This window comes from Vombatus ursinus, unplaced genomic scaffold (genome assembly GCF_900497805.2).
Source record: "Vombatus ursinus unplaced genomic scaffold, bare-nosed wombat genome assembly UNPS02014809.1, whole genome shotgun sequence".
Taxonomy (NCBI): domain Eukaryota; kingdom Metazoa; phylum Chordata; class Mammalia; order Diprotodontia; family Vombatidae; genus Vombatus; species Vombatus ursinus.
Window position 1 is genome coordinate 3,878,601 of NW_020954587.1, and position 27,385 is coordinate 3,905,985.

At 38.2% G+C, this 27,385-nt stretch overlaps 1 protein-coding gene across 1 annotated transcript in view; it reads left to right on the forward strand.

Annotated features, from left to right (window-relative positions):
- The window catches only part of TSPAN7 (tetraspanin 7), a 121,551-nt gene that overhangs the window by 65,126 nt on the left and 29,040 nt on the right, over positions 1-27,385 (forward strand). The window contains exon 2 of the mRNA XM_027875629.1: positions 25,341-25,529. Within this exon, the coding sequence (XP_027731430.1) occupies positions 25,341-25,529 (189 nt within the window). The remainder of the gene's footprint in view (positions 1-25,340; positions 25,530-27,385) is intronic.

Sequence of the window (27,385 nt, forward strand, 5' to 3'; positions counted from 1 at the left end):
CTTACCCCTACCCCTAGCCTTATCCCTATCCCTAGGATAGTGGATAAATGAACTCACAAAGACAATTGGAAACTAGAACAAACTGATGTTAATCAGCAGGCCACAGTTAATGTTTAACTACATATGTGACTGAGCTGCTACTTCAGAAGTACAACCTCATTTACATTTTGTCAGCAGGATGCAAAAATTTGAAATATTTGGCCATTTGACATTTAGGTAGTCTTGGAAGTGTTGCAATTTGACTATGTCTTATGATTTTTCTTTGAAATTCATACATCAGTTTTATTGGTATCCTGCCAGTGATTTCTCTTAAATAGGCAAGCACTTATTTCAAAAGCCATGGGCTGTGAAGTAATTATTTCAAGTTAGTTTTGTGTTAATAACTAGTCAAATAGTTGTCAGTTTTGGAGAAGAAAGATTGAGCCCAAGAATGCAAGTCAGAAATCTGGTGACCTTCCATACTATAAAAGGGTAGATTAAATGTCATAAAGCCCAGAAGAGAACTTAGAAATATTCTAATACAGAGATATCAAACATGAAGCCTGAAGGCCAACACTCCCTGACAGCCAACATTCCTTAGGTGCCCTCATGCCCCATAAAAATGTAATTGAGAAATGTGTAACAAAATAAAATTGTAGTAAAATCGATGATGTTAATTTGTGGTTTTCTAAGTGTTTCACAGGTAAACACACGGGTAACCATTTTTTGGGCAGGAGAACACAGGAGGGCTCCCAACACTAAGTGTTCTAGCACAGGTTCACTTTTGATCTGGTCAGACAGGAAGACAGCTTCGGAGAGGTTAAATAAGCTTACTTTTTTCTAGTGTAGTCTTCTTAAAAGAGGGTTGCTGATAATGAGAGCACCAACTCCTACAGCATTCCCTAATCATGCTTCTGGCAGGGCAGAGCAGGGCAACACTCCTACTGGTCCCCTAAACGTAACCCCTATATCTCTACTGCAGCTGCGCAGTAGAAGTTGTTTTCAACTATAATTTGTGGGAAATATTATCTAAGATCCTGGAACTAGTATCAAAAAAGGAATAACAAAATCCTCTTTACACACAGTAAATTTTACCTTACTTACACTAAGTAGATTTGCATGGGTCTGGGAACTGTTTCTGTTATTTTGCCACTACTGATCCAGTATATTTTCCCCCTAAACTTTAATCCTCTCCACAAAATCAGGACTGGTGGCCCGGCTTAAGTACTGATGATGTTTCCTGGTATCACTGTTAGCTCTAGGTTACAAAGTTCTTAACATTGGACGGATGTCTGCTTTCTTCTAATGCCCATCCATTTAGTATAAATCTATCTTTGGGAACACTTCAGAACAAATCTTTAATATGACAACCCTTCAAATACTGCAAATTTACTAACCAGTTTTTGTGACACTTAAAACAATTCAACATGAATAACTATTCAGTGACACTTTTTCTTTTTCCTCAAAAAAGGATTTCTCCTTTGATAGAAGTACGAAATGTAATCTTCCCAACCTATGGATTTCAGTTTTAGGAATTATGAATAATGCATTTTGAATCAGTGGTTTCTTTTAATATTTGTAAGGGCAGGGTCTACCCCAACCCAATTAAACACAAAGGGCTCAGGCCTATGGATTGAATCACTTAGATATACAAATCAGGTGTGAACAAGTCCTTAATCAATTTGGAAGTGCAGTCCTTTGATCATTATTTGAAATAAGAAGATGCCACGCAGGAAATATTTTATGATTGCTTGGAGATCAACAATCATGTGCAGCTCCTGTGGTGTTATGTATAATACAGCTAGCCTGTTCAGCATCTGGTTATCTCACTGCAATGAGTCAAGTAGTTAAGGGAATTTCCCCTGGGATGAAGGGAGGATAGAATTTCTCTTTTCCTCCCCATTGACCAGGTGATGACTTTGTAAACTATACAAGGTCAGAAAATCTGAAACTCTCATTGGTAGCAGTGTCACCAAGCAACAGGGTCTGGTGGCAGTGACTGCATTGGGAACTGAATCACTGAGAATAAGCTAGAGACGCTGAGGAAAGAAGTAGCTTCAGGGCTCTCTACCAGGGTACCTATAAGTTTCTTTTTTTTAAATGAGGATTTAAAAGAGAAGCCTCGGGATTTAGTATAAGGAGCAGTCAAAAGATCTGGGGTCATAAACCTAAGACAGACACAGTATATTAGTGGTGGGTCATTTCAACTGTTGAGAAACCTTCTGGATTTCCTTTTCAAAGTGAAAAATCAGAGCAATTGATGAAGTTGTGAAAGTTTTAATGATAATTTCATTCATCAAAAGGTTAAGGGTTCTTATAAACATGGTATAAAAAGGTTCTTGTTTAGAATATTAGTCAGCAATATAATATTCTGGGTAAGAGTTAAGGAAGTTTGATATTGACATGTATGATGATAAAGATTGAAATCAGAATCATAGATTTGCAACTGGAAGCTATCTTAGTTAGCTCATCTCTCCAACCCTTTTATTTTACAGGCGAGGAAACTGAGGCCTTGAGAGCTGAAGTGGATTGCTAGGTTTCGCAGGGATAGTGATTGCCTTCCCGGGCAGTGGGCTGCCCCTGCCACAGGAAACTGCCTGCAGTTTCACTAGGAAGTGTAAAATACTGGAAGTCGGAGTAAGAAGTTTGATTACAGTAGAACTGAGCATAGACTTTGGAGTTTAAGCCCTTTATATTACTGTCATGACAAATAGAAAATAAAAACGGGGAAAATAGGAAAGATACTTAAATATTTGATCTGCTTTTTAAATTAATATATTATCTCTCATTAAAATTGATAATTGTAGTTGAAATGTCTTCTCAACTTGATAAAAATGAATTTGGTTTTCAGTTTAAATGCTCCAGTGAGTGTGGTATTAGCAAGCCCCAAAGCTCCAATTGTTCTAGAACTATGCTGATGTCAGTATAATGTACACAAGGGAAAGGTTTGGTATCAACAAGGTTATGTATGGGTCATAGTTATTCTGAGACATCCGTTTTGGTAATCGTTTTGCTGAGATGTGTTAATATTTGTGACCTTAAGTTTACAGAAGAAAAGCCAGTGTACAAGCTGCCTTCCATGCTTAGAGTGCATTGTTCTGACCCCTACACCTTTAGAATCCTTGACTTCCTTTAAGATTGAGGTCAGATGTTAGTTCCTAAGTGAAGGCTTTCATCATTTGCCTCTCCTTCAGTTGTTTGGTGTTCTCTGCCCCCTCAATTAATCTTATATTTTCTTAACTGTGTACATGTTGTATCTCCCTTTTCACCTCACTCTTCTCCCCCCCGCCCCCCCACCAAGAATATAAACCCATTGAGAGGGACAGTTTCTTATCCCCAGAGCCTAGCAAAGTACTGTGTATATAGTAACTGCTTAAGAAAAATTTGTTGAATTAAGTTATATTTGAGAGACTGCAAACCATTTTTCATCTTATCACATCACTTTGGTGACATTCTGTGGGGTTAAATCTTTAGTTTTGTGTATATTACTAGAGAATGGAAGAAAGAGGTATAGAAATAATACAAAAGAAATTTCTTTCTGGATTGTGCAGGAAGCCTTAAGCAAAGCCATTTAAAGTTGCCCAAACTGGTAGGCCTTTATGAGTTGCATCCTGTGGAGGAATCCAGTCAAATGCAGTGGTTTTGTACAAGTTGGAAAGATCTAACTAACAGATTAGGTAGTATGTGTATTTATAACTGTCTTAATGCCACCATTAGAGAGATGGCTATGGTGTAAAAGAAAATAATTGAATTTGGGTATAAATCCCAGCCCTGATACATACTGGTCACAGATCCTGAGGAAATCACTTAACTTGTCTGAACCCAAGTTTTCTTCTGTAAAATGGTGATAATGCCTACACTTTACAGATCTGTAATGAAGAAAGGTCTTTGTAAACCACAAAATAGTTGTTAGAACTTACGGTAATGCTTAGTTTCATACTTTTCAAATCTGCAGTACTTTTTTCAGTTCTCATCTTTCTTGACCCCTCTGCAACATTTAACTGTATTGTTCATCTTTACCTCCTAGATCCTCTCTCTCTCTCGTTTTTCTCTTCCTTTCTTCTGTTCCTTTTTAGTCTCATTTGCTTGCTGGATCTTAATGATAACTCATTAACTGTGGGGGTACCGTAGCTTCTGTCCTGGGCCATCTTCTCCTCCATTTGTATATACTACCTTGGTGCTCTCATCAGTTCCTGTGAGTTTAATTATCATCTTTATGCATTTGACACCCAGATCTGTATATCCAACCTTAGTCTTTTCCTGGGTTCCAGTCCCATATCACCAACTATGTGTTTGACATTTCGAACTGGGTGTCCCATAGATAACTCAGACTCAACATGACTAAAATAGAATTCTTGTCTTCCCCCTCAAACTCATTTCCTTACAAACTTTACTATTTCTGTCAAGGGCACCATAATTCTTCCAGTCACTTGGGTTCTCCACCTCAACTTTTCATTCTCACCCTACATAATCAATCAAGTTGCCAAATCTTGTCAATTCTACAGCTCTAAAATCTCTTACACTTGACTTCCTATTTCTTCTCACCCAGCCACCATGCTAATTTAGGTGCTCATCCTCCCTCTCCTTGACTATTAAAAAGCTTCCTAATTGTCTGCTTCAAGTTTTTTCCATCTCTACTCTTATCTTCCAGAGAGCTACCAAAGTGAATCAGTCAGCAAGAATTTATTAATCACCTTTGTGCCAGGCCCTGTGTGACATGCCTAAAAAAAGTGACTTTCTTAAAGCACAAGTCTGACCATCCCTGCTATATCTAGAATCAAATATAAGTTCCTCTGTTTTGCCTTTCAAACTCTTCACAATCCGACCCCGACCTATCTGCAAGGGTTTATTATGTGCATCACTCTCTGTTTTGTACACTATAGCCAAGGGGTAACTGGCTTAGTGTGTATCTGCAGGACATGATTCCCAGGAATACCACAGTGCTGCAGATTCAGCAACAATAATAGCCCAGTGAAAGGCATTTCAACCACAGCATCATCACCCCATGGCTGCCAAACTAGCCTTTTTATTATTATGTGCACATGACACTCAATCTCCAGTCTCCATGCCTTTGCACTGGATGGCCTCCCATGCCTGGAATGCACTCTTTCCTAAACTGTCTCTTTTGAATCTCTGGTCTCCTTCAAAATTCAGCTCAAGTACCACATGAGGCCTTTCCTGATCCCTCCAGCAATTAGTGCTCCCCTCCAAAAATTACGTATTTTTATTTTGTATATGAATTGTATATACTTATGTATATATGTGTGTGTGTATATATATATATATATATGTATATTTAGTCTCCTTATAATGCAAACTCCTTGAGGGTAGGGACTGTTTCACTTTTTTCTTTGTATTTACAGTGATTAACTTAGTGTCTGGCATGTAGTAGGTATGTGTGCTTGATAAAGGCTTGTTGTTGAATACATTTTTCTTGCTGATCATCTTGCTTTATATACATTTTTTCATCTAGTTTGAGCAAAGTAAGTTTTCTTTGTTTGACAGAAATGGAGTTTAAAAGGATAAAGACTGAATCACTTCATTATTCTTTCTAGATTATTGATGCCAGAAAAAAAACTGTTTAGAACTTTCTATTTTTTAGAGACCTCATGTAATATAACCATCAGTCAGAACTGGATTCTCTCTCTTTCCTGTTTCTCCTTTTGAGAGATGTGAAAGCACCTGTCAGCCTGCTTCATCAAAAGGCTGCTCTAGACTCACCTCTTCTCAGGAAACATTCCCAAATGAAACCCACTTGATCTGATCCTTTGAGTTCAAGGAACATTTGAGTTTAAGGTCATTTCTGTCTGTGGCAGTCATGGAAGCCTTCATGAAAGAGATGGCAGGCATTTGAGCTTGAAGAATGGGTATTAATTCTACAAACAAAGAGTAGTCTAGGCATAAGAAAAGGCACAGACCTGTTTGAGGGGCAGGGAAAAGTTTATTTTGCTTGGAGCGTAGATCCGTGTAGGTGAGCGATCAGGAACTATGCTAGGCTCTAGACAAACAAAGATAAAGGAAAACAGTGCTCTTTAAGAAGCATGCATTCTTTGCCAGGAGACAACATATACACATATAAAGTATGTACAAAATTAGCACAAAGTAATTTCAAAGTAGGTTACTGGCAATGGAAGTGGGGGTGAGGGGGAGATAAAGAAAGGTTTTCTAACAAAGATGACGTTTGAGTTGAGTTTTGGAGGCAGCAAAGATTAAGGAGAGATAAGGAGGTCATGGGAGACGACCCGTGCAGAGAGACCTGTGGGATGCTGTGTGTGAGGAACAGTAAGAAGGCCAGTTCTGGATAGACCACAGAGTACCAAGGGAAAAATAATGTATAACAAGGTTGGAAGGGTAGGTTGGGGCCAGATTATGTAGGGCTTTAAGTGCCAAACAGAGAAATTTATAGTTGATCCTAAAGGCAATAGGAGAGCCACTATAGTTTAGGTAGGGTAGGTGACAAAGTCAAACCTATACTTTAAAAAAATCATTTCAATACTTGTATAGAGGTTGGATCCTAGTAGGCTGTTGTTATAGTCTGAGAAGGGATGAAGGCCTGAGAGGTGGTAGCTGTGTTAGTGGAGGCAAGAGATTTTATGCAAGCGAGATTGAGTAGAAACAACATTTGGCATGGATGTGTGGAGTAAGGAATGGTGAAAATTTGAGGGTGCTATGAAGCTGTGAGCCTGAGTGACCAGAAAGGAAAGGTTGTGTTCAGTAGGAATAGGAATGCTTGGAAGAAGAGTGGGTTTTGTGGCAAAGGTTATTAGTTCTGTTTTGGATGTGTTCTTTGAAATGTCTCTGAACGTCTATTTTGACATGTTCAGTGGGCAATTGGAAATGTGCAACTAAAAGTGGATTGGATCCAGACTGAATAAGGCCTTGAGTGCCAGGCTAATTACTTTGGGCTTGTTGGCTGTGCACTGGGAAGTCACTGACAGTTTTGACCAGTAAAATGATATCATTAAAGCCATGAATTGGGAATAATGTTCTGTATCCCATCATGGATGATGGACAGCCTGGGACTTGGCACTTCATTTTAAAAATTATTTCTGTCTTTTGTTTGGAGAGCAACTTAATTTCCAAAAGTATCCCTACCCTTCCCCATACAAACATATATACAAAGCAAGCTATATAATAATAACAACAATAATAATAATAACAATAACTAACATTTACATAGTGCTTACTATGTGCCAGGCACTGTGCTAAGTGCTTTACAATTATTATCTCATTTGACTCTCACAAGAATCCTGGATTTTTCCCCATTTCACAGATGAGAAAACTGAGGGAAACAGAGGTTAAGTGATTTGCCCAGGTATACAGCTAGTAACTGCCTGAGGCCATATTTGAACTCAAGTCATCCTGACTCGAGGTCTGGTGCTCTTCCCATGGCATTACCAGCTGCCTTAGAATAAATGGTCACCTGGGGCAAGTCATTTAACCCCTCTGGGCCTAAATTTCCTTATTTATAAAATGAGGTTAAGTTAGATGACCCCTAATTTACCTTCTAGATGAGAAGTTTGTTAATCCTTGTTCCACTCTTAAACTTCTCTGATAATGGGAGTTCCTTCCTCCGTTTATGTAGTTGTCAGTAAAATTTAATTAGTATCCTTATTAAATGGAGCTTAATAAAATTTAGCCCCTATAAAAAGCAAGGAAGCTTAATAAGCACATAGAATTTGTTTACCTTGGTTTTGTTTGTTTTTTTGGTGGCAGCTTTGATTTCATTTCAGCAAAGCTATTATTAGATCTTCTTTTCTGTTGTCGCTGGAAATGGACATCTTTGTTATTGAACATAAGTTCACTTTGGCCCTACACATAGCTCTTTATACCTTTTCCAAAGGGCAGATAACCTGTCCACTCCCCCACCCCCTTCTTTTTTTATTTTTTATTTTATTTTTTTTTTAACTTTTACACAATTGGGGTTAAGTTGACTTGCCCAGGGTCACACAGCTAGTTAAGTGTCAAGTGTTTGGTCTCAGGCCGGATTTGAACTCAGGTCCTCCAGACTTCAGGGCCAGTGCCCTATCCACTGTACCACCTAGCTGCCCCTACCCACCCCCTTCTTAATAAGGCAAATGGTTTGTGTAGCAACCTCTAATCTTCCTTTCCTGGTTGGCGAATGTCATAGACATCCTGCTCTTACAATGTAGTGCAATGAAATCTTTTAAAAAAGCAAGCCAGTCTTTGCTTAACTTCACACAATCTCTTCTCCCTTCTCCATCTTGACATATGAGAAATAAAGTTGTTCAGTTCCTTCCTTATATAGTTGCAGCAGGGACAACAGAGAAATTAATAGAAAAACTGTAACTTATATGAGCTTAGGGAGACTTGTTCTGAATGAACCCATGTGACTACCTCCCTGAGCTTCAGATTCTTCATCTATGGGTGAGAAGAGCAGTTGTCCCAAGAGGTAACACAAGTATTGTTGCAAAAGCACCTTGTAAAATGGTAATAATTCCTATACTTTCTCATAGGGTCTCCATGAGGAAAAAAAAATCTTTATAAACTGGAAAAGTGTCATGTAAATGTGAGTTGATGGTACAACCAAATGGTTCCAACTTAAGCATAAGAAAAGTTCAAATTCCCGTTCACTTGACCACAGAAAATGGGAGCTCTAGCTTGGGGCTATGAAAAGCTACAAGTTGGAAACTGTTTTTCAGATATGTGCTTTAAAGCCTCTGCATTTTTGTGAATAGATCAATGAGTGAAAAAGTATTTATTAAGTTCTTGCTATGTGCAAAGCAATGTGGTTAGCACTTGAGAAACAAATAGGCCAGTGTCAAAGATGGTCTCAAGGAATCTGCATTCTAATGGGGGACACAATTAGGAGGGTTCTGTAAAGCTAAGCCTCTGTTGTGCCTAATAGTTTGTTGAATTAAATTGAAGGGGTTAGGGCATCAAATTTCTCAAAGCTTAGTCAGAACCAGTTTCAGCCCTATCTAAGAATTTGCACAGATGATATGGCAGTGAAAGATGAATGACTGAGGAAATAAAGGATCGAGCTTCTAAGCATTTTGATTTATTAAGCAATGCATGCCAATTGCCTAACACATCGAGACCAGGCACCTTCCCTAACTTAATCCTGGACCCCAAATACAGGGGACGACAGACTTTTATACATTAAAAACAATCAAATAAGGTCAATTAATTAAAATTATACAATGCAACATTGGGTAATCTGATTTCTAATTAGAGGAAAGATTAGGGACTTTCCTAGTTGAGAGGAGGAAAATAAACAGATGTAATTCCCTGAAATGAGAAAAGGAGGTGTCCCACTCCCCCCAATTGTCTGTAAACAAATAAAGGAACAGGGAAACAATAACAGATCTTATGGTGCCAGTTTTCATTTAAGACACAATGGTTGCTCAAGATGTACAATTATACATCTTTGCATCAGTCTTTGGATCTGACCAGGTTTTTGGTCAGCTTAACCTAGGTCTTTAGTTAAGGGTTTCCAAGCAGAAGGTAGATAGAGGTGGTCCAGCTTCCCAGCCATGCAGGGTTCAGTTCAAATAATACAATAAAATTTTCTCCCAATTCCCACAATTGAATGAAATTTTCTCGCAAGATAGAAATTGGACTACACTCATAATTGAATAGAAACTAAGCTAGCTCCAACCTAATCACAAGGTAGAGTTAGTGTGGCTCACTCAGTTCTGACTATTAACCACTTATTGTCCTAATCCCTTCAATTCCCTCAGTTTACTCAAAGGTAGCCTACTTATGAGGGAATTGAATTTTAATGAATTGACTAAACTAACTTGGTTTTAGGATGCATTGAACATCTGCTGTGTAACTGGCTCTGTGCATTAATTGTTTCACAAAGTTATCCTGCCTTCTAGGAACCTAAAACCCACTTGAGAAGAGAAGGCATGAAAAATATAAGATAATATATAATAAAGGGGTAAAGTGACTATAAGCAAGGGCCAAAATGTACATTGTAGGCAATACTGTAAGCAGTGTGAAAGAGGAGAGATACCACTGTTGGTCATAGTTATTGAAGGAGGCTTCCTGTAAGTGAGACTTGAAATACAGATTGGAAGGGTGGCTAGAATTTGGATAAATGAGAATGAGGAGAGAAATAATTACAGGTATGGGGTAGATAAAGATGGGCATTGGATTCCATAAGCATGAGATCTTAAGGAATGAGACTACCCTATCTGAATAGAGTAGATAGAGGCAGAAATAATATTGCCACACAGTGGGAAAATTTAATGCTGTCATGTATCTGTCCTTCTATAGAGTTTTATAGGCGTGAATGGAGTATTGTATTCACAGAATCTACTTAGAGATTAAGGTCTGTCTGTAGTGGGTCCTTCAGTATGTTTCAGCAATACATTTGAAGGGAATAGAGTTTCTCTTCCTTGCATATTAATTTTATGGTGAGAAATGTGTGATTGCAGACAATCTGTCATTATAATTTTGGTTGAGATATAGATGAAGACTTTCTCCTCTTCCCCTCCTTCCAGTTAAAGGTAGGTCACTATTATAATGCCGAAAAATAGTGATTGTGAGCATACAATCACCAGAGCCCTCCTGTGTCAGAAAATGGAATTTGTAGATCTTGTTCAAGAGCATTTACTTACTGCTTGTCCCTTGAAAGTGTCATTGGTGCATATGGTATTTCATTGACATAGAGAGTTGCTAGCTGCAGTAAGCTTAGGATGTTTGGCAGTCACCCAAGGTAGTTTTCACATGAGCAGGAGATCATGGGGGAGTACAGAAAATCTGTTTATTTCCAGAGCTCCTCCATGAAATGTTGGTAGGTGGCAAGCCTACTAATGTTACACGTATTTAGATTACTAGCCCTTAGGTCATAAATGTGATTTTTCCAAGACACTGCTTTGCCAACAGGTTAAAAAGCAGCATGGATATCATTTTGGAATTTGGGGATAGAGGATTGAGAATCCCCTAAATATCAGACCTGAAGCTCTCTCAATTACTACAGCAGGTACTGCTTTCTAAGCATTTAATTTCATTTTATGAAGCTTTACTAGCCTTTCTTGCCGATAGACATTTACCTGCATGGCATCTGTTTCTAAATCTGTTTCATTAGTTAAATCAGAGCTATGAACTGTATCCTGCCAGATTTAACCTTCAGTTTCTTACTTCCTACTTTGAAACCTCCAGGAGAGTTGGGAAATTGAAGGAGTAAGTTTGTATGATTTACATAAAGCATCTTTTGTAAACCCTTCTGATTAAGGTAAATCAAAAGCCAAGCTTTAAAGTAATTTGTGTCCTCTTTTGAAAATTTTTAAATGAAACATTAAGGTCAGGAAACTCACACAATAAGTAGCTCAAGAAAATCCACCTTGATTTAACAATGCATAATATAAATATATTAAGACTAATGTTATTATATTATACACATACTGCCTTTCATCAGAGGCTCTTAGGAAAAAAGAAAACCAAGTCCTTATAAAGTAGATGAAAGGAGTGAAGAATGATATGGAAATATCAAAAGCTCAAAAACTCATTCAGGGTAAAAGAGAAGAAGGAGAAACCAAAATCATAGATTTAGAGCTGGAACGAACCTTAGAAGTCACATACTCCAACTCTCCCATTTTATAAATGAGGGTCCTAGAGAGGGGAAGTGGTTTGTCTAAGGTCACAGAAGTAGTATGCAAGAGAACCAGGAGTAAAACCAGGGGCTTTAAAATCCAGATAAATGCAGCATTCTTTCCACTCACTAGGGATATGAAGTATAACAGAGTGCTTTAAGCCATGGCCTTGGTTTTTAAGTCCTATCTGTCCTTTCTACTAGCCATGTGACCTTGAGAATGTCACTTCTGAGCCCGTTTCCTCAACTCTAAAATAGTGATAATAGTCAGTAAACATCTATTAAGCACCTGCTCAGCCCTGGGGATACAAAGAAAGGCAAATAAAACAACGGTAGTCCTTGCTTTCTAGGAGCTCACAGTGTAATTGGGGTTGCAACATGCAAATAATATAGTTTGCTTTATATATATTTATTTGCATGTTGTTTCCCTCTTTCCATTGTAAATTTCTTGAGAGCGGGAGCTTGTATTTTGCTTCTTTTTGTGTCCCTAGCACTTAGCACAGTGCCTGGCACATAGTAGGTGCTTAATAAGTGTTTATTGAACTATTGTGCTATAAGAAATAATGAGCAGGCAGACTTCAGAAAAACCTGGAAAAACTTGTATGGATTTATGCTGAGTGAAGTGAGCAGAACCAGGAGAACACTGTACATGGTAACAGCCACATTGTGCAATGACTACCTTCAATAGACTTAGCCCTTCTCAACAATGCAGGGATCTAAGACATCTCCAAAAATCTCATGATGGAAAATGCTGTCTGCATCCAGAGAAAGAACTATGGAGTCTGAATGCAGATAGAAGCATACTATTCTTTTTTTTTTCTTGTTTTGTTTCTTCTTTCTTGTGGTTCCTCCTGTTGGTTCTGGTTCTTCTTTACAACATGACTAATGTGAAAATATGTTTAATAGGAACGTATATGTAGAGCCTATATCAGATTGTGTGCCATCGTGGGAAGGGAGGGAGAGAAAAATTTAAAACTCAAAAGCTTATGGAAGTGAATGTTGAAAACTAAAAATAAATCAATTAAAAAAAATGTTTGCTGACTGATTAAATAAGAAACAATCAATAGAAGGAAGGCACTATAATTAGGGGGAATGAGGAAAAGCTTCTTGAACAAAGCGAGATTTTATTTAGTACTTGAAGGAAGCCAGGAGGCAGAGATGAGGAAAGAAACCATTCCAGGCATGGAAAATGAAACACTGCTTATATCTGTAGGGTTGTAACAAAAGCACCCTATAAAATACTATTTATATACATGAAATATGATTCCCTCTATAAGGGCACATATGACCTGTCTTTGTGATCCTGTTCATTTTAACACTTTGCACTTCTCTTAGGTGCTTAAGTTACATTTGTAATAAAGTTGTATCACACTGACTACAGATACCCTGACTTCATAGAGCCTAATGTCTTATTTATTTTTATATTTCTGATAGCACAGTTGTGTTAACATAGAAGTATTTAATAAATGTTTGGTTGACTTGAATTGAAAACAGTGAGATGAAGTATAGGTGAGTCTTAAGGCCAATTCAAAGCTTTGAGATTTAGGTATCGAAGTAACAAAAAGGCTTCATTATAAGAGGACCTCACCAAAGAAGGCCATGCCATATTATGACTCAAGTTGAGTTTGCTAGAAAAGCTCCAAAGTATAGGCTCTCAGCCCCACCTTAAATGTAGATTCAGACATTTCTAAGCCACAATTTTATTTAAAAAAAAATTGACCATATATAAGGACACAGAAATTTCAAATAAATGTAAAAAGGCAGAAATACTAAACAACATTTATAGACTACAACACAATAAAAATAGTAATCAGTGCAGAGAATACAAACAAACGACAGAGACCTAAATGGAGACTTATTGAAATCTTAAATAATGAATGGGTCAAAGGACAAATCATCATAACAGCAATTAGATGAAAGGCAATCATGATGATGAGATAATGTAAAAAATTTCTGGGGAGCAGCTAAAGCAGAAAATTTCTATCCCTAAATACATTTATTAACAAAATACAAAAGGAAAGAATTAATGAAGTGATTATGCATTTAAAAGAATTAGAAACCTAAGAAATAGACTCACAGGGAGCACAAAAGAAATTTTGAAATTACAGGAAAAGTAGATTTATTAAAAATCAAAAAGACTATAGAACTGATAAAACTAAAAAGTTGTTTCTTTGAACAAATTAATGAAATTAATCATCCTTTAATGAACTTTTTAAAAAGAAGAGAGGAGAAAATAAAATCTATTACTTAAATAAATAATTAAAAGAGCAAAGCTAAGTTGTAACGGAACCAAGATAAATAAAAAGAATTATCTAATTATATGCCAACAAAATTAAGAATCTAAAGGAAAGAAAATTACTTTAAAAATATAAAATGCCCTAACTGATAGAACACCAAATTGACATTCTTAAATAATCCAATCTTAGAAAAAGAAATATAACTAGTTGTGAAGGAACTACTAAAGGAAGAAATTCCTAGTCCTGATGTATTCGCAGGAGAATTCTATCAGACTTTACCAATGAGGTATTTTATATTTTCTTCAATTTTTTCATTCTTTTGTTTTCTGTTTGATTGATTCTTGATCTCTCATAGAGTCATTTGCTTCCACTTGCCCAATTCTGATTTTTAATGAATTGTTTTCTTCTATTAGATTTTGTACCTCCTTTTCCATTTGGCCCATTTTACTTTTTAAGGCATTCTTCTCTTCAGCGAATTTTTGTGCCTTTTCCATTTGGCCAATTCTACTTTTTAAGAAGTTATTTTCTTCAGTGTACTTTTTTTCCATTTGACCAATTGTATTTTTTAAGGACTTGTTTTCTACAGTAAATTTTTGTCCTTCCTTTTCCAAGCTATTGACTCTATCTTACATACCTCTAATTTGTTTTCCCAATTTTTCTAATACCTCTCTTATTTGACTTTTAAAATCCTTCTTGAGCTCTTCCAAGAAGAGCTTTGACGTTTCAGATGTGTGTATATTGACAATGTTGTCTTCTTCTGAATTTGTGCCTTGATCTTCCCTGTCGCCATAATAAGAATCTGTGGTCATTGTCCGTTTCTGCTTTTTGCTCATGGTGTTTGCCTATTTCCTGACTTTTAGAAAATGTTGAACTCTCCTGCTGGAGAGCAGGGTGTACTGATCCAAGCTTCTTGTGCTGGGAGCCGGCACCCGGACATTGACTTTGTGTGCTGGGGCTTCAGGTGCTGGCAGCTGGAGGTTGTAGGGTTCTGGCAGTTTACCTGGTGCTGAGCTGGGGTCAGCAACACTGGGGCTCTCAGGGTGGGGGTAGGGAGTCTGGCCCCTGGAGGTCGCCTGCTCACCCAGGCCTTGCACTCATATGTTTGACTCCTGCTCACTCGGGCCTTGCACTTAAATGTTTGGCTCCTGCTCACCTGGACATTTGGCTGCTGAAGAATGTCTGTCAGCCTGGAGCTTTGCCTTCTGGAGTTGTGCTTCCCGAAGTTTTGCTGAGGCACTGGGAGATTTGGCTGCTAGAGAACACCAGTGCATGTGGTGGTGTCTACTGGTTCCCCTTGTACTGAGGTACTTGGAGTGGGAGTGGGGTGTTGGCGCTTGCCTGCTCCACCACCCTGGAGCTCAGCATCTCTCGCTGGTATGCTGAGGTGGGACTTGCCACTGGCTTGCTGGGATGCCTCCTGTTCTGTACTGCTTCCCCTCCCCCAGAGTGAGAGGGGCCTTTCCTGTTAATCCCCCAAGCTTCCTGGGCTACAAGACTGCTGCCCCTCATCTTTCTGCTGGCTCAGCTGTTCCAGGGTTTTTCCTGGGGCAATATTTTCTGGGCTTTCAGAGGACAGTAAGGGAGAGTGATAGCGACTTACTTCCTACTCCACCGTTTTGGCTCCTGGAAGTGGAAGTCTCTCTATCAGACTTTAAATCTGATAAATCTCTCTATCAGATTTTAAAAGAATGCTGCAAGTTATTTTCAGGTAATGTTGAAGGCCAAACTCCTTTTATGAGACATATATAGTCCTAATACCATCCTAAGCCATAGAAGGATAAAGCAAAGAAGAAATAGACAAGTATCATTAATTAATATCAATTCCAAAATGTTAAATAAAATCCTGTCAGACTATAGCAATTTATCCAAGGAATCATTCATTATGTAACCATGTGGGATTTATCCAAGGGATGCAAGGGATGGTTCAAAATTAGGAAAACAATTAATATAATTAATCATCTTAAAGAAAAAAAACATACCAAACCACACATTTAGCTCAATCAGTACAGAAAAAAGCCTTTGACAATGTACAGAATGCATCACCACTACCATCATCATAATCATCATCAGCTTACAATTTATATAGTGCTTTAAGGTTTACAAAGAAGTTTTACTAGTGTTACCTGATTTGATCCTCACATCTACCCTATGAGGTAGGTGAAAAGGAAACTGAGACTGGGAGAGGCTAAATGACTTGCCCAGAGTCACAGCTAGTAAGTGTCTGAGACAGGATTCAAACTCAGATCTTCCTGAAACCAAATCCGATGGTCTAGCCACTCTATCACATATCAGCCTATTTGTATTAAAAACCTTACAAAGTATAGACATAGCACAATTGAGATACACTAGAAGCCTTCTCAGTAAATGTAGACATAAAGTAAGGTCTTGCCCTTTTCCCCCGGTTATTTTACATGAGTATGTAAAATAATTGAAATACAGAAATTCTATATTTTTATATTCATTCTATATAAAAATGCTAACAATATCAATAAGACAAGAGAAAGAAATGAAATGTATGAAGGTGGACAAAGAGGAGACAAAATGATCTTTCTTTGCTGATTACATGATGGCTTACTTAGAAAATACTAAGGATTCAGCAAAGAAACTAATTGAATTAATTATAGCTTCAGCAATAACAGGATATAAAAATACCACCCTTCCCCCATATATGCAAAAAATGGACTCAGCACATCATCTCTAGTTTGGGACAGACTTAGCTATATGCTTGAAGCACACACCTGAGATTAAAAGCTCTCAGGACACCAGTGAAATGCTTAGCATAGAGTAAATTCCCCATCATGCTGTTCACATCGCCTTTTGATCATGGTCATTATGTAATGATAACTGTTTTCCATAAAATCATAGCATATTAAAGATGGAAGTTTTCCCAGACATAATTTCCTCCAGTCCGTTCATTTGGAATGAAGGTATAGATGAGGAAATCAAGGTAAAGGGAAATTAATTCACTTGCCTTTGATCACTTAGCCAGTTAGTAGAGACTTAAAGGTAGCCAGGCTTAAAGGAATCTAGTTTACTATAAAACGATCATTTACTCTACTTTATAAGGAGAGAAATTAAGTATATTGAATCTGGGACCAGTGAACAGTTAGATCTAGAATTATAACCCCATATGGCCCTGTATGTATTTTTTAAAATCCCTGTGAGCATTCAGTATGCATTCTGAACATCCTGTGGCAGAAGACTCTCCTTTAAAAAGAGTTGAAAACCTAGAACTATCAAACACAATTTTTTTTTGTGCTAATGTCCATATTTCTGCCAATTGAACTTAACTCCAACAGCCCTCCAGTAAAGTAATACTTTAAATACAAAATATAATTAAATGAGGCTTTAGGGAAGTATGAGGGTAATTAATTAAAGAGGGGCATGTCTAGGCTGGTTTAGTTGGAGCAGACCATGATGCCATTGAAGCCAAGATTGAGTTTTCAGTCATCCTGACACTGTTTAATCACTAACTATATACCTCATCCACATCCCCTGCTGACTACTAATCTTCCTTACTGAAGCTTTCTCTCCTTTCTTGGCTTCTGTACCATCTCAGCTTTCCTCCAAACTCTGTTGACAGTTTGTTCTGCCTCCTTGGGGCAGAAGGTTTTTTCTTCTCCCAAATCCTAAATGTAGGCATCCCCTAAGACCAGCCTTTGGCCCTTTGTTTTTCTTTCTCTTGTAGTCTCTCTTTTAGAGAGGCTAAGGAGTTTATTTTTTTTATTGTACAGGAAATAGAAAGCCACTGGAGTTTATTGAATATGAAAGTAATATTGTCATATCTGTGCTTAAGGAAAATCAGTTTGACAAATGTATGGATGATGGATTGGAGTAGGAAGAGACTTTGAGACAGGATGGCCAATTAGAAAGTCATTGTCCAGTCAAGAGATGGCAAGCACCTGAACTGAGTTGTGAGAAGAGTAGATGGCCGGGATGTTGTGGAAGCAGAAATGGCAGGATTAGGCAACTGATTGGATACCTGGGGTGAGGGAGAATGAGGAATCAAGAATGATGCTGAGGTTTTGAACCTGGGAGATTGGAAGGTTGAGTGGGTCTCAGTAGAGACAAAGGTTTTTGAGAAAGATTATGAGTGCTATTTTAAACATACTGAGTTCGATGTATCTGTGAGATACCTAATTTGAAAAGTATATAGTTGATGATGCAGACTTGGGACTTCAAGAGAGAAACTAGGGTTGGATCTTTAGATCTTGTACTCATTTATATAGAGATAATAATCAAACCCTTGGCTTATGAAGTTATAAAGTCAGAAGGTAAAGAAAAGAAGGCCCAAAGACTTGGTCTATGCTCACAATTAGGGGGTATCATATAAATGTTAAGCCAGCAAAGGAAACCTAAGAAGCATCGACTGGTTTACAAATTAAGATCTGTGAGCCAAATATGGACCACTGTCTGCTTTTATGAGGCCTATGAGTTAAGATTTTTTTTTTTTTGCATTTTAAAATAAATGTGTAAAAACCATTCTTAGTAGGTTGGAGTTGGCCCTCAGTGAGGTCCTCAACTGAGAGAATCAGGGATGAGAAAAGATATGGGTGACATGAGTAGAGGAGAAAATTGATTGTCACTACCTTGTTCAGAAACTTTTAATGGAACCTTGAAAAATTGGAACTCCTTGGTCCTTGAATACCAGACCTTCCAAATAGATCTCATGCTTTATTAGTCCCTTGCCTTTGTTTGTGCCATTAATCTCCTATCCCTATTCATGAATGAGGAAGGAAAGAAGGAAGGAATGAACAAACAAAGAAGTGAAATAAGGAAGGAAAATTTATTCAGTACTGACTATATACCAAGGTTTGGAAAGTTACAGGGTTGCTGAATGGTGCCGGATTGACACATACTCTTTCCAGCATCCATGGCAGTATTGATATGGCTCCAGGAGTTGAAGGGAGGTAGTAGGTAGAGGGTTTGTGAGGTGGTAAATCCCTCTAGCTGCTGAAAATATGGCAGGGAGTGTGCTTAGCAGAAATCCAAACACCTCCAAGAAGTCTCCTCTGGCTACCCTCATTAAAAGTTTAATTCAGCAAATGTGCTGTGCTTAGCCTTGGGTATACAAAGACAGAAGTCAAGGCTCTTCCATGCTACAGGGAAGTAAGAGAATAACATGTACACAGAGATGTAAATACAAAGTTCTACGAAATTGTTACAAAAGGGAGAGAACACTGACTACTAGAAGAATCGGGGAAAAATTGGTATAGGCCATGGCATTTGAACTATTACTCTGAAGTAAACTAGAGATTTGAAAAAGATGAATTAATGACGGGGAATGCATTCCAGGAATGTCGGCCCACCTATGGAAAGGCACGAATGTGGAAGAGAGAGTTATCTGTGGGAAAAAGCTGGAAGTTTAGTCTGACTGAAATGAAAAATGGGTGAAGGGGAGTAATATGAAATAAACCTGGAAGGGTAGCTTGGAGTCATATTACAGAGTCCTTTAAATGCCAAGGTGAGGGGTATCTTTTCTTATCTCAGAAGTAATAGGGAGCCCTTGAATATTTTTGAATGAGGGAATGATAGGCTCAAATCTGCATTTTGGGAATATCATTTTGTCAGTTGTGGGAAAGATAGATTGGGAATGAGAGAGGCTAGAAGCAGGGAGATCATTTAGGCCAGGGGTGGGGAACCTGCAGCCTCGAGGCCACATGAGGCCCTCTGGGTCCTCAAGTGTGGCTCATTGACTGAATCCAAACCTCACAGAACAAATTGCCTTAATAAAAGGCTCCCCACCCCTGAATTAGGTTGTTAGAATAGTTCAGGCAAGAAGTCATGAGAGCCTGAACTTGGGTGGAGGCAGTATCAGTTCAGGGAAGGGATATTTTCCACCTGAGTCTGAGAGGAGATGATAGTAGAAGTGGTGCTGATGGGTAGACTTGTCCAACATATGCCCATTCTAACCGATTCTTAATAGTATTCCTTCTAGAAAAAAATTCTAGTCTTCCTATAATTTTATATTTTTATTGTGTGCTTGTTTCATCAGACTTTTATTTATCTACTTTGCATTTATATGTCATCTCTCTACTAAACTGTGAGCTCCATGAGGAAATAGATTGCCATTTTTCACCTTTGTGTATCTCCTATATCTGGTATAATGCCTCAGAGATAGTAATCAGGTGATAGCTGCATGAACAGAGAGGAGAAATATATGAGGAATGTTGAGGACGAAGCAACAAGGTTTGGCAACTTATTGAATTTGTGGGGTGAAGGAAAGTGAGGAATAGAAGATGACCCTGAATTTGTGAGGACCTAAGTGACTGAAGGAATGGCAGTATCCTAGGAAAGTCTGGCAAAGGGGTGGGTTTTGGGGAAAAGATAAAGTAATTATATCTATGGTACAGATTACAATGTATTCATGTTCACTTTGTCCTATATAATGAAGCATGCAAAATGGAAAAATAAAAAAAGAAGAGAGAGGATCAGGGTTCTTGAGCATTGGTCACTAGCCAGAGCTGCAAAATCTGCAGCAGTGATGTGATCTGAGAGGCAAATCATAGAGGAGTCGTTGCCTATTGGCACTTGTGCAGCTACTGTGAGTTTCTGGTGGGCCTGAAGGAACTGCTGCCATAGGACTCAGAAGAGGGAGGATTGAGAGCTTTCATGGCAGAGGAAGCAGATGGACTACAGTGGTGTTAGTGGATAAGGATAGGTCTGGTTGAGTTAGAGATAAGCCCCGTAATTGGCAGTCAGAGTAAGGTTGAGATATGCCCCATCTTGTCACCCTTCACACTCTGCTTTGATTCAGGGGGACTGTTTCTTACTCTGGAGATAACTGATTTAGACGAAAAGCTCATCTAGAATCTTGTCTTGGGATTATCTGTTCTCTTTCCTGTGTATATACATATAATGCCTAGCACATAGTAGGTACATGATAAATATTTGTTGGTTTAATGAATAAATGAAATTCCAGGTCATTTGTCAGAAGGGGCAACTCAAAGCACACATCCTGCCTATACTAGGTTGGCAATATTATCTTTGTGTACAGGGAACATTTTTATGATGACAGTTAACTGTATGAAGATATAAATGCAACTATGAAAGCTGCCCTGTTGAATCCTCTATACCTTTTTTTTGTTTGTTTCTTAGTTGCTTAAAGAGGGGGCGTGCAAAAACAGCTTGTCCAGGATACTAAGTGCCTTTTATTTTTAAGGTTCAAATTTATATTTGAATAAAGGTATATACCTTTTGAGTAGTTCCAAAGCCTTGCTTGGTTACCCATCCAAAGTGTAATCAACCAACATACCAATAAATTTGGGAAAATAACAACTTTTCAATTTTTAAAATAAACATCTTTATTTTCCCAAACCTCTAACTGAAATTTAGTTTTGTTTTTTTTTTTAAATTAAGAATGTAGGCAATAAACTACAGTGGTTGGTATTTAGGCTTCACCAGATTGAGGCCATGTGATACACACAAAAGGTTAAGAATTCATGTACTAAATGTTGAACTAAAACAATGAAATAGTTGAATTAAGTGATCTCTAAAGTCTCTTCTACTCCCAGTGCTTTGATTCTAAGAGGTGGTAACCTCAACCACTGCTGCTGATGGATGTTCTATTAGATGTGGTGGCTTGTGGTTGACCTAGAAGTTGTAAGGTGGTAGTATTTTCACCAGGCCACATAATGTGGTTTACCTTATTTCTCTGCTTCATCTTGTACTGTGTTTTCTTTGATTGGAAGCAAAAGTAATTTTTTTTTTCTTAAGGAAGAAAAACTGGTATAGTCATTAAAGTAAGGTATATTGACTTACTTGGGGGATGAGTGTCTCATTCAGCTCCCAGCAACAATAGTTACTTTAGGAAGTTATGAAGTCTGTCCTCGTAACAGAAAGTGGAAAACACCCATTCCAAATTCATGACCTTTCTATAGATCTTGGGATTCCCCAAAGCAGAGAATATCCTTGAGATATTGCAGATGAAGAAGAAAAATTCACACACAAATTACAAGATTGACTCCATTCATGGGTGTTGGTCTGGGGAAGGAGAAGCAGGGAGGGGGGGTTGAAAGATCAAATGTTGTATCTCATTGTAGACCTAAGAAACAGGCTAAAACCAGCTTGGTGATAAGAGCAAAGAAGAAGATTGTTGAGGATGACCCAAGAACGGCAGTGGCTAATCTAAACCTTTTCTTCTCTCCTCAAAGGCCTTCTACAGCACCTGTTTCCTTCCCCATACCCATCCCCCTTAGCTGAAGACTTCACCTCAGATTTTTCCAAAAAATTGAGACCCTTCAATGACAGCTCCCCCCCACCCCCCATCTCATGTCACTCATATATTTCCTCCCACTATTTTTTTCTCAACCCTATCTTGCAAGAAGTGGCCCTTTTCTCTGCCAAGGCAAACTCCTCAAAATGCATCTTTGATCCTATCTCTTTCCATCTGCTCTAGCACAGCCAGTATATTAGATGGCTCTACTTCATCTCCACTTACTTTCTTCTAAACCCTTTATAATCTGGCTTCTGACCTCATAATTCAACTGAAAGTGTGCTCTCCAGACTTATCACTGATCTCTTTAATTGTCAAATCTCATGGCCTTTTCTCAATTCTCATCCTTCTTGAACTCTCTGTAGCCTTTTGGTAATTGATCACTCGTTCCTTCTAGATACTCTCTCCTGTCTAGGTTTTTATGACACTGTTCTCTCCTGGTTCTTCTTCTACCTATGTGATTCCTCCCATTCAGTCTCCTTTGCTGGATCTCTGTTCAAATCATGTCCACTAACTGTGCGTGGGTATGTCCCCCAAGGCTTTGGGTTGGGCTTACTTCTCTTTTCCCTTAACATTAACTCACTTGCTGATGTCATCACCTCCCACGAGTTCAATTAGCATCTCCATGCCAATAATTCCCAGAGCTATGCAAGGTATCTCATAAGTCTTAATGCAGTTTTATATACAGGACACTCTTTTTGTAAGTTCACTGACATATATGATTTTTATACGTTAATGTTACAGCAATGACCATGGATGATTTTATAAAGTATAACTTTATATTCCGTGTATTCCCAAATTTGGGGCAGAAATGGTAACTTTACAGAATTTGAGATGAAAGAGACCCCCAGAGGTCATCTAGTCCAACCTCCACCTCAGTAAGAATTCCTTCTACAGTATCATCACCCCCCCCCCCCAAAACAGTTATCCAGTCTGTACTTGTACGGAGTAAGGAGATGTTGACGACAAAAGGTTTAGGTGGATTTGGGACCAGTTAATTCAAATGGTTCTAAGGATGTACAAGAAGAGTTTTGCCGGCTCACTAAATCCCAGTGATTCTCTATTGCTTGTAGGATAAAGCTCTTCATAATATGATATGAACCCATCTTTCCAACCTTGTTGTGCATTTCTTCTTTTCCTCCATTCTCTGGTCTAGGCCAACTGGAGTTCTCTTTGTTTCTCATGCACATATGAATCCATCTCCTTTCTCCATGTCTTTGTAAGGGCCTTCTGAGATATCTGGCATTCACTCCCTCCTCATTTCTGCCTTGCAAAATTCATCACTGTCTGTAAGATACCATCTTCTGCATGAAGATTTTTTTGATTCTTCTGCTATTACAGTTAAACTCCCTTTTATTTCTTTTGTATGTATTCTATATCCTTATATGTAGATGTGTCTCTGTTTCATTTTTTGTCTTTGCATTCTCAGAATTGGCACAGTTAAGTACTTAATGAATACTTGTGGATTGATTGGTTGGTTTCTCCATCTTGTCCACAAGGATATTGTGAGAGACTTTGTCAAATGCCATGTGAGATCAAAGTATGCTCTATCTATGAAATTCCCTTGGTGTATAAAGTACATTTCTGAATCGTTGAATGTTAAATTACTGTATCTTATAACAAGTTTTCTTGACTACCCAGGACATTGGCTGATCTGGATTTAGAATAATTCATTGGAAATCTAAAGATGTAAATGTAGAGATAGCTATAGTTGTAGATATATACAAATACATAGGTATACACAGAAATATGTGTGTGTGTATATATATATATATGCACATATATACATACACACACACATACATGTGCACTGTTCTTTCCTATCCAGGCTCCCAAGTATCTCTTACCTTCATGGTAACCCCATATTATTTAGACACCCATATATGAGATGAGGTAACATTTTATATTCTCCTTCAGTAAGTAGGTGTGAATGGGAAAAGAAAGGAAATAGAAATGTTTTCTACTTGGCCACTAGATGTCAGCAGAGAATACAGAACGTGTCATCTGACTTCTTTCCAATGCCTGTTTCACTATCAGTTAATAATAGATCACCACCAGCTACACGGTTTATGTGTTTATATCTGTTTTTAAAGGGGACATGTCACCTCTTCCACGTTCTCCTCAATTACATTCCAACCCTTCCTCTTGAGTATCCACCATTAATAAAAAAGGGAAATGGACTTGAAGCAGAATAGCATCATATGTGTTGCTAAATTCTAGAATTTAAGCACACTCTCTGGACCTCATTTGGTGATCCAAATGGGGTTTGGGCAAATACAATTACACCTAGTCCAGAAGGACTATTAAAATTCTTCTGTTGTCCTAGAATTCTTTAGTACTGAGTAGTGTTTAGGAAAAAAGAAACCCCCCAAATGGTCTATCAATAGGGCTTGGAAATACTCTTGTTGTAAGAGAAATTTTTGTTGTAATAGTAATTTTGCTAGTAAGATTAAACCTGAAAGAGAAAATCGGCCAGCCTGGTTTTTTTTTAAAGAATAATAATACTGTAGCTTGCATTTATGTAGTCATTCAAATACATTTTCCTCACAATAGTCCATGGGGTTAGTATCTTTGGCCTGGTTTTACAGATGAGAAAACAGCCTTAGTAAGGTTAAGTAACTTACCCAAGACCTCATGTTGTTATTCAGTCCTTTGTTCAGTAATATCTGACTCTTTACGACCCTATTTGGGGTTTTCTTTGAAAAGATCCTGGAATGGTTTGCCATTTTCTTTTCTAGCTCATTTTACAAATGAGGAACTGAAGCAGACAGAGTTAAGTGACTTGCCCGGGGTCATACAGTAAGTGTCAGCGACCAAATTTGAACTTCCTAACTTTAGGCCCAGTGGTCTATCCACTGTGCCACCTAGCTGCCCTGCCCAAGAGCTCATAGTAAGTTACAAAGCTGGGATTTGAACTCAGTTTTACTGTATCAGAAGAAAGTTTTGAATTTTTAAAGTTATCGGGGTTGCAGGGTTGGAAATATATGTCATTGTGAGATACCCACTATGAGAAGGCAGTTAGAGAGAAAAGATTTTGGGTTGTTGTAATTTCTACATGTATTTTGCAAAACTAAGAACTGAAACACCTCTTTGAACTGCATTAATCATTAGATAACCATCAATTTCATACATCATGGTTTGGCATTGGATGTATAAGGTTTGCATTTTTTTTTTAAATTTATATTTGTTGCAAGACCATAGCACATTATGACTTGCAGATTCTGGAATCAGACAATCAGGTCTCTAGACACCTTGACTTAAATTCCAAAAAATTTGTTTCGTTCTATTAATTCTGACTATTCTTCCTAATTAAATACTTCTTTTGTTTCCTCCCATTTTCTTTCAGATTACTGGTGTCATTCTTCTGGCAGTTGGAGTCTGGGGCAAGCTTACTTTGGGCACATACATTTCTCTTATTGCAGAGAACTCCACCAATGCCCCTTATGTGCTCATTGGGACTGGCACCACCATTGTGGTTTTTGGCCTATTTGGATGCTTTGCCACATGTCGTGGAAGCCCATGGATGCTAAAACTGGTGAGTATGTCAATAATGTGTGTTGTAATAGTGAAATTGCTTATGCAGTGATTTTATAAAAAGGCATACGAGGAGAAATGGTGATTCTTTGGGCAAGAAAGGCCTCAACATCCTCAGACTCATTTAGTCATTCTCTCCCTGCTAAAAGCAAAGTAAAAATTCAGTTTTAGCCAGACCTAATTAATACAAAGAAAAGTGCTAAAACAACAGTGGGTTGCCTCTGTGAGGCTAACTGGCAAAAGCTGTTGCTAGGGAACATAAAGATGACCTTTATAACCTCATGGCAAACGCCCTGATGCCAGTTTTATGTACCACACTGGAAACTTCCTTCAGCCGCATTATACATTTTCACCAAGCAGCTCAGGAGCATGACCAGCAGCCTTCCATTTGGAGTGACCTCCTTGTTCCCTTTTGGGAAATCAATTTTTTCATCTCAACTGTGGCTGCACTTGGCTGTTCACCCTCCTCTCAAAATCAACACTTTCTAGCCACAAGCCATGGAGATCCAGCTGGGTCACAGAGCACAGCTCGGCTGAAAGTTTGCACAATGTCAGGTTGCTTTCTCCTGGCCTGGAATTACTGCTGTGCTTTTCACCCCTTAAAAGCTGCTGTATTATTATTCCTCACTGACCCTATATTTAGGGAAATGTGAAAGAGGCAAAATGATAAACAGTAAACAAAACGTGAGTCTTCTGAGGCCCTAGACCCATCTTACCTTTGCTTACTTGAGTTGCTTCATATCTTGCTGCAGTCATAAGGTCCCAGCTGCCAGGACCAATGTTAAAAGTATATTTACCCTTTTACATTGTATTTACACTAGCAAGTATTTACCCTGTATTTACACGAGCAAGCAGAAAGAACGGCTAGACTTTAGGGTTGTGATGCTTCTGGGATTATTAGTGTTTTGGCCAGCCATTTGTCTACATTTTGTGCTCAAGGTGCCTGTCATAACACTCTTCATTTCTGAGAATTACTATAGTAGTTTTTGTAAATGAAAGGAGGTCAGGGTCCCCACTGAATGTTAAATTGCATTAAATGGGGCCTGTGTTAAATGTGCCACTCAGTGAGTGGGTGAGGTAGCAAATCTTTCAGCCCTACCTTGCTTGATTTAGCTTAACCCTAATCACATTCACTACTATTTGATGACAGAACTATGTCCAGTTTACATCGAAGAAATTACTTTGATAGTTGCTGTTATTGGGTCTCTTTGTTGTCATTCTCCATAGGCAGAATGAACAATAGGACCCCATCCATCTTCCCTACTTTGCCTCTAACAGTTAAATGTGCAAATAAGAAATGGGACTAGAGGCGGAGGTATATCACTGCTGGCCCTATCTGAGCAAGGCCTATCCATCTAGTACTTCTCAAAAATAAGGTTATTTTTCCTTTTAATATGTCTAGGGTTGCTTGGACAAAAAGGGCAAGGGGAGAGGGAAATGACTATTTTCAAAGCAGTGGTTGCTGACCTAGTAAAATAATTTTTTTTTACTAGTGAAAGAATTTAAGACTGATATAAATACACACACTGATATGCGAAGTAACCATGTAGCCCCTGCCCAAACTATGGAATCGCTGAACACTACTCCAAACCTGTAAGACTACAAGCTCTGAGTTGAGATAAAAGTAGTATTTGAGAGAAGTTCCTTTTGGAGCAGGAAATAGAAATGTATATACTAACCATCAGAACCTGGTTCTAGACCCAGCTCTGCCTGTATCTTTGGACAAGTCATGCATCTCTCAGGGTTTTAATTTTTTCTTCTTTAAAACGACAGGAGGCAAACTAGATGATTTATAAGGACCTTTTCAGCTCTTTATTCCATTATTCTAAGGAGAATTTTTTTAATAGTGGAAAATAA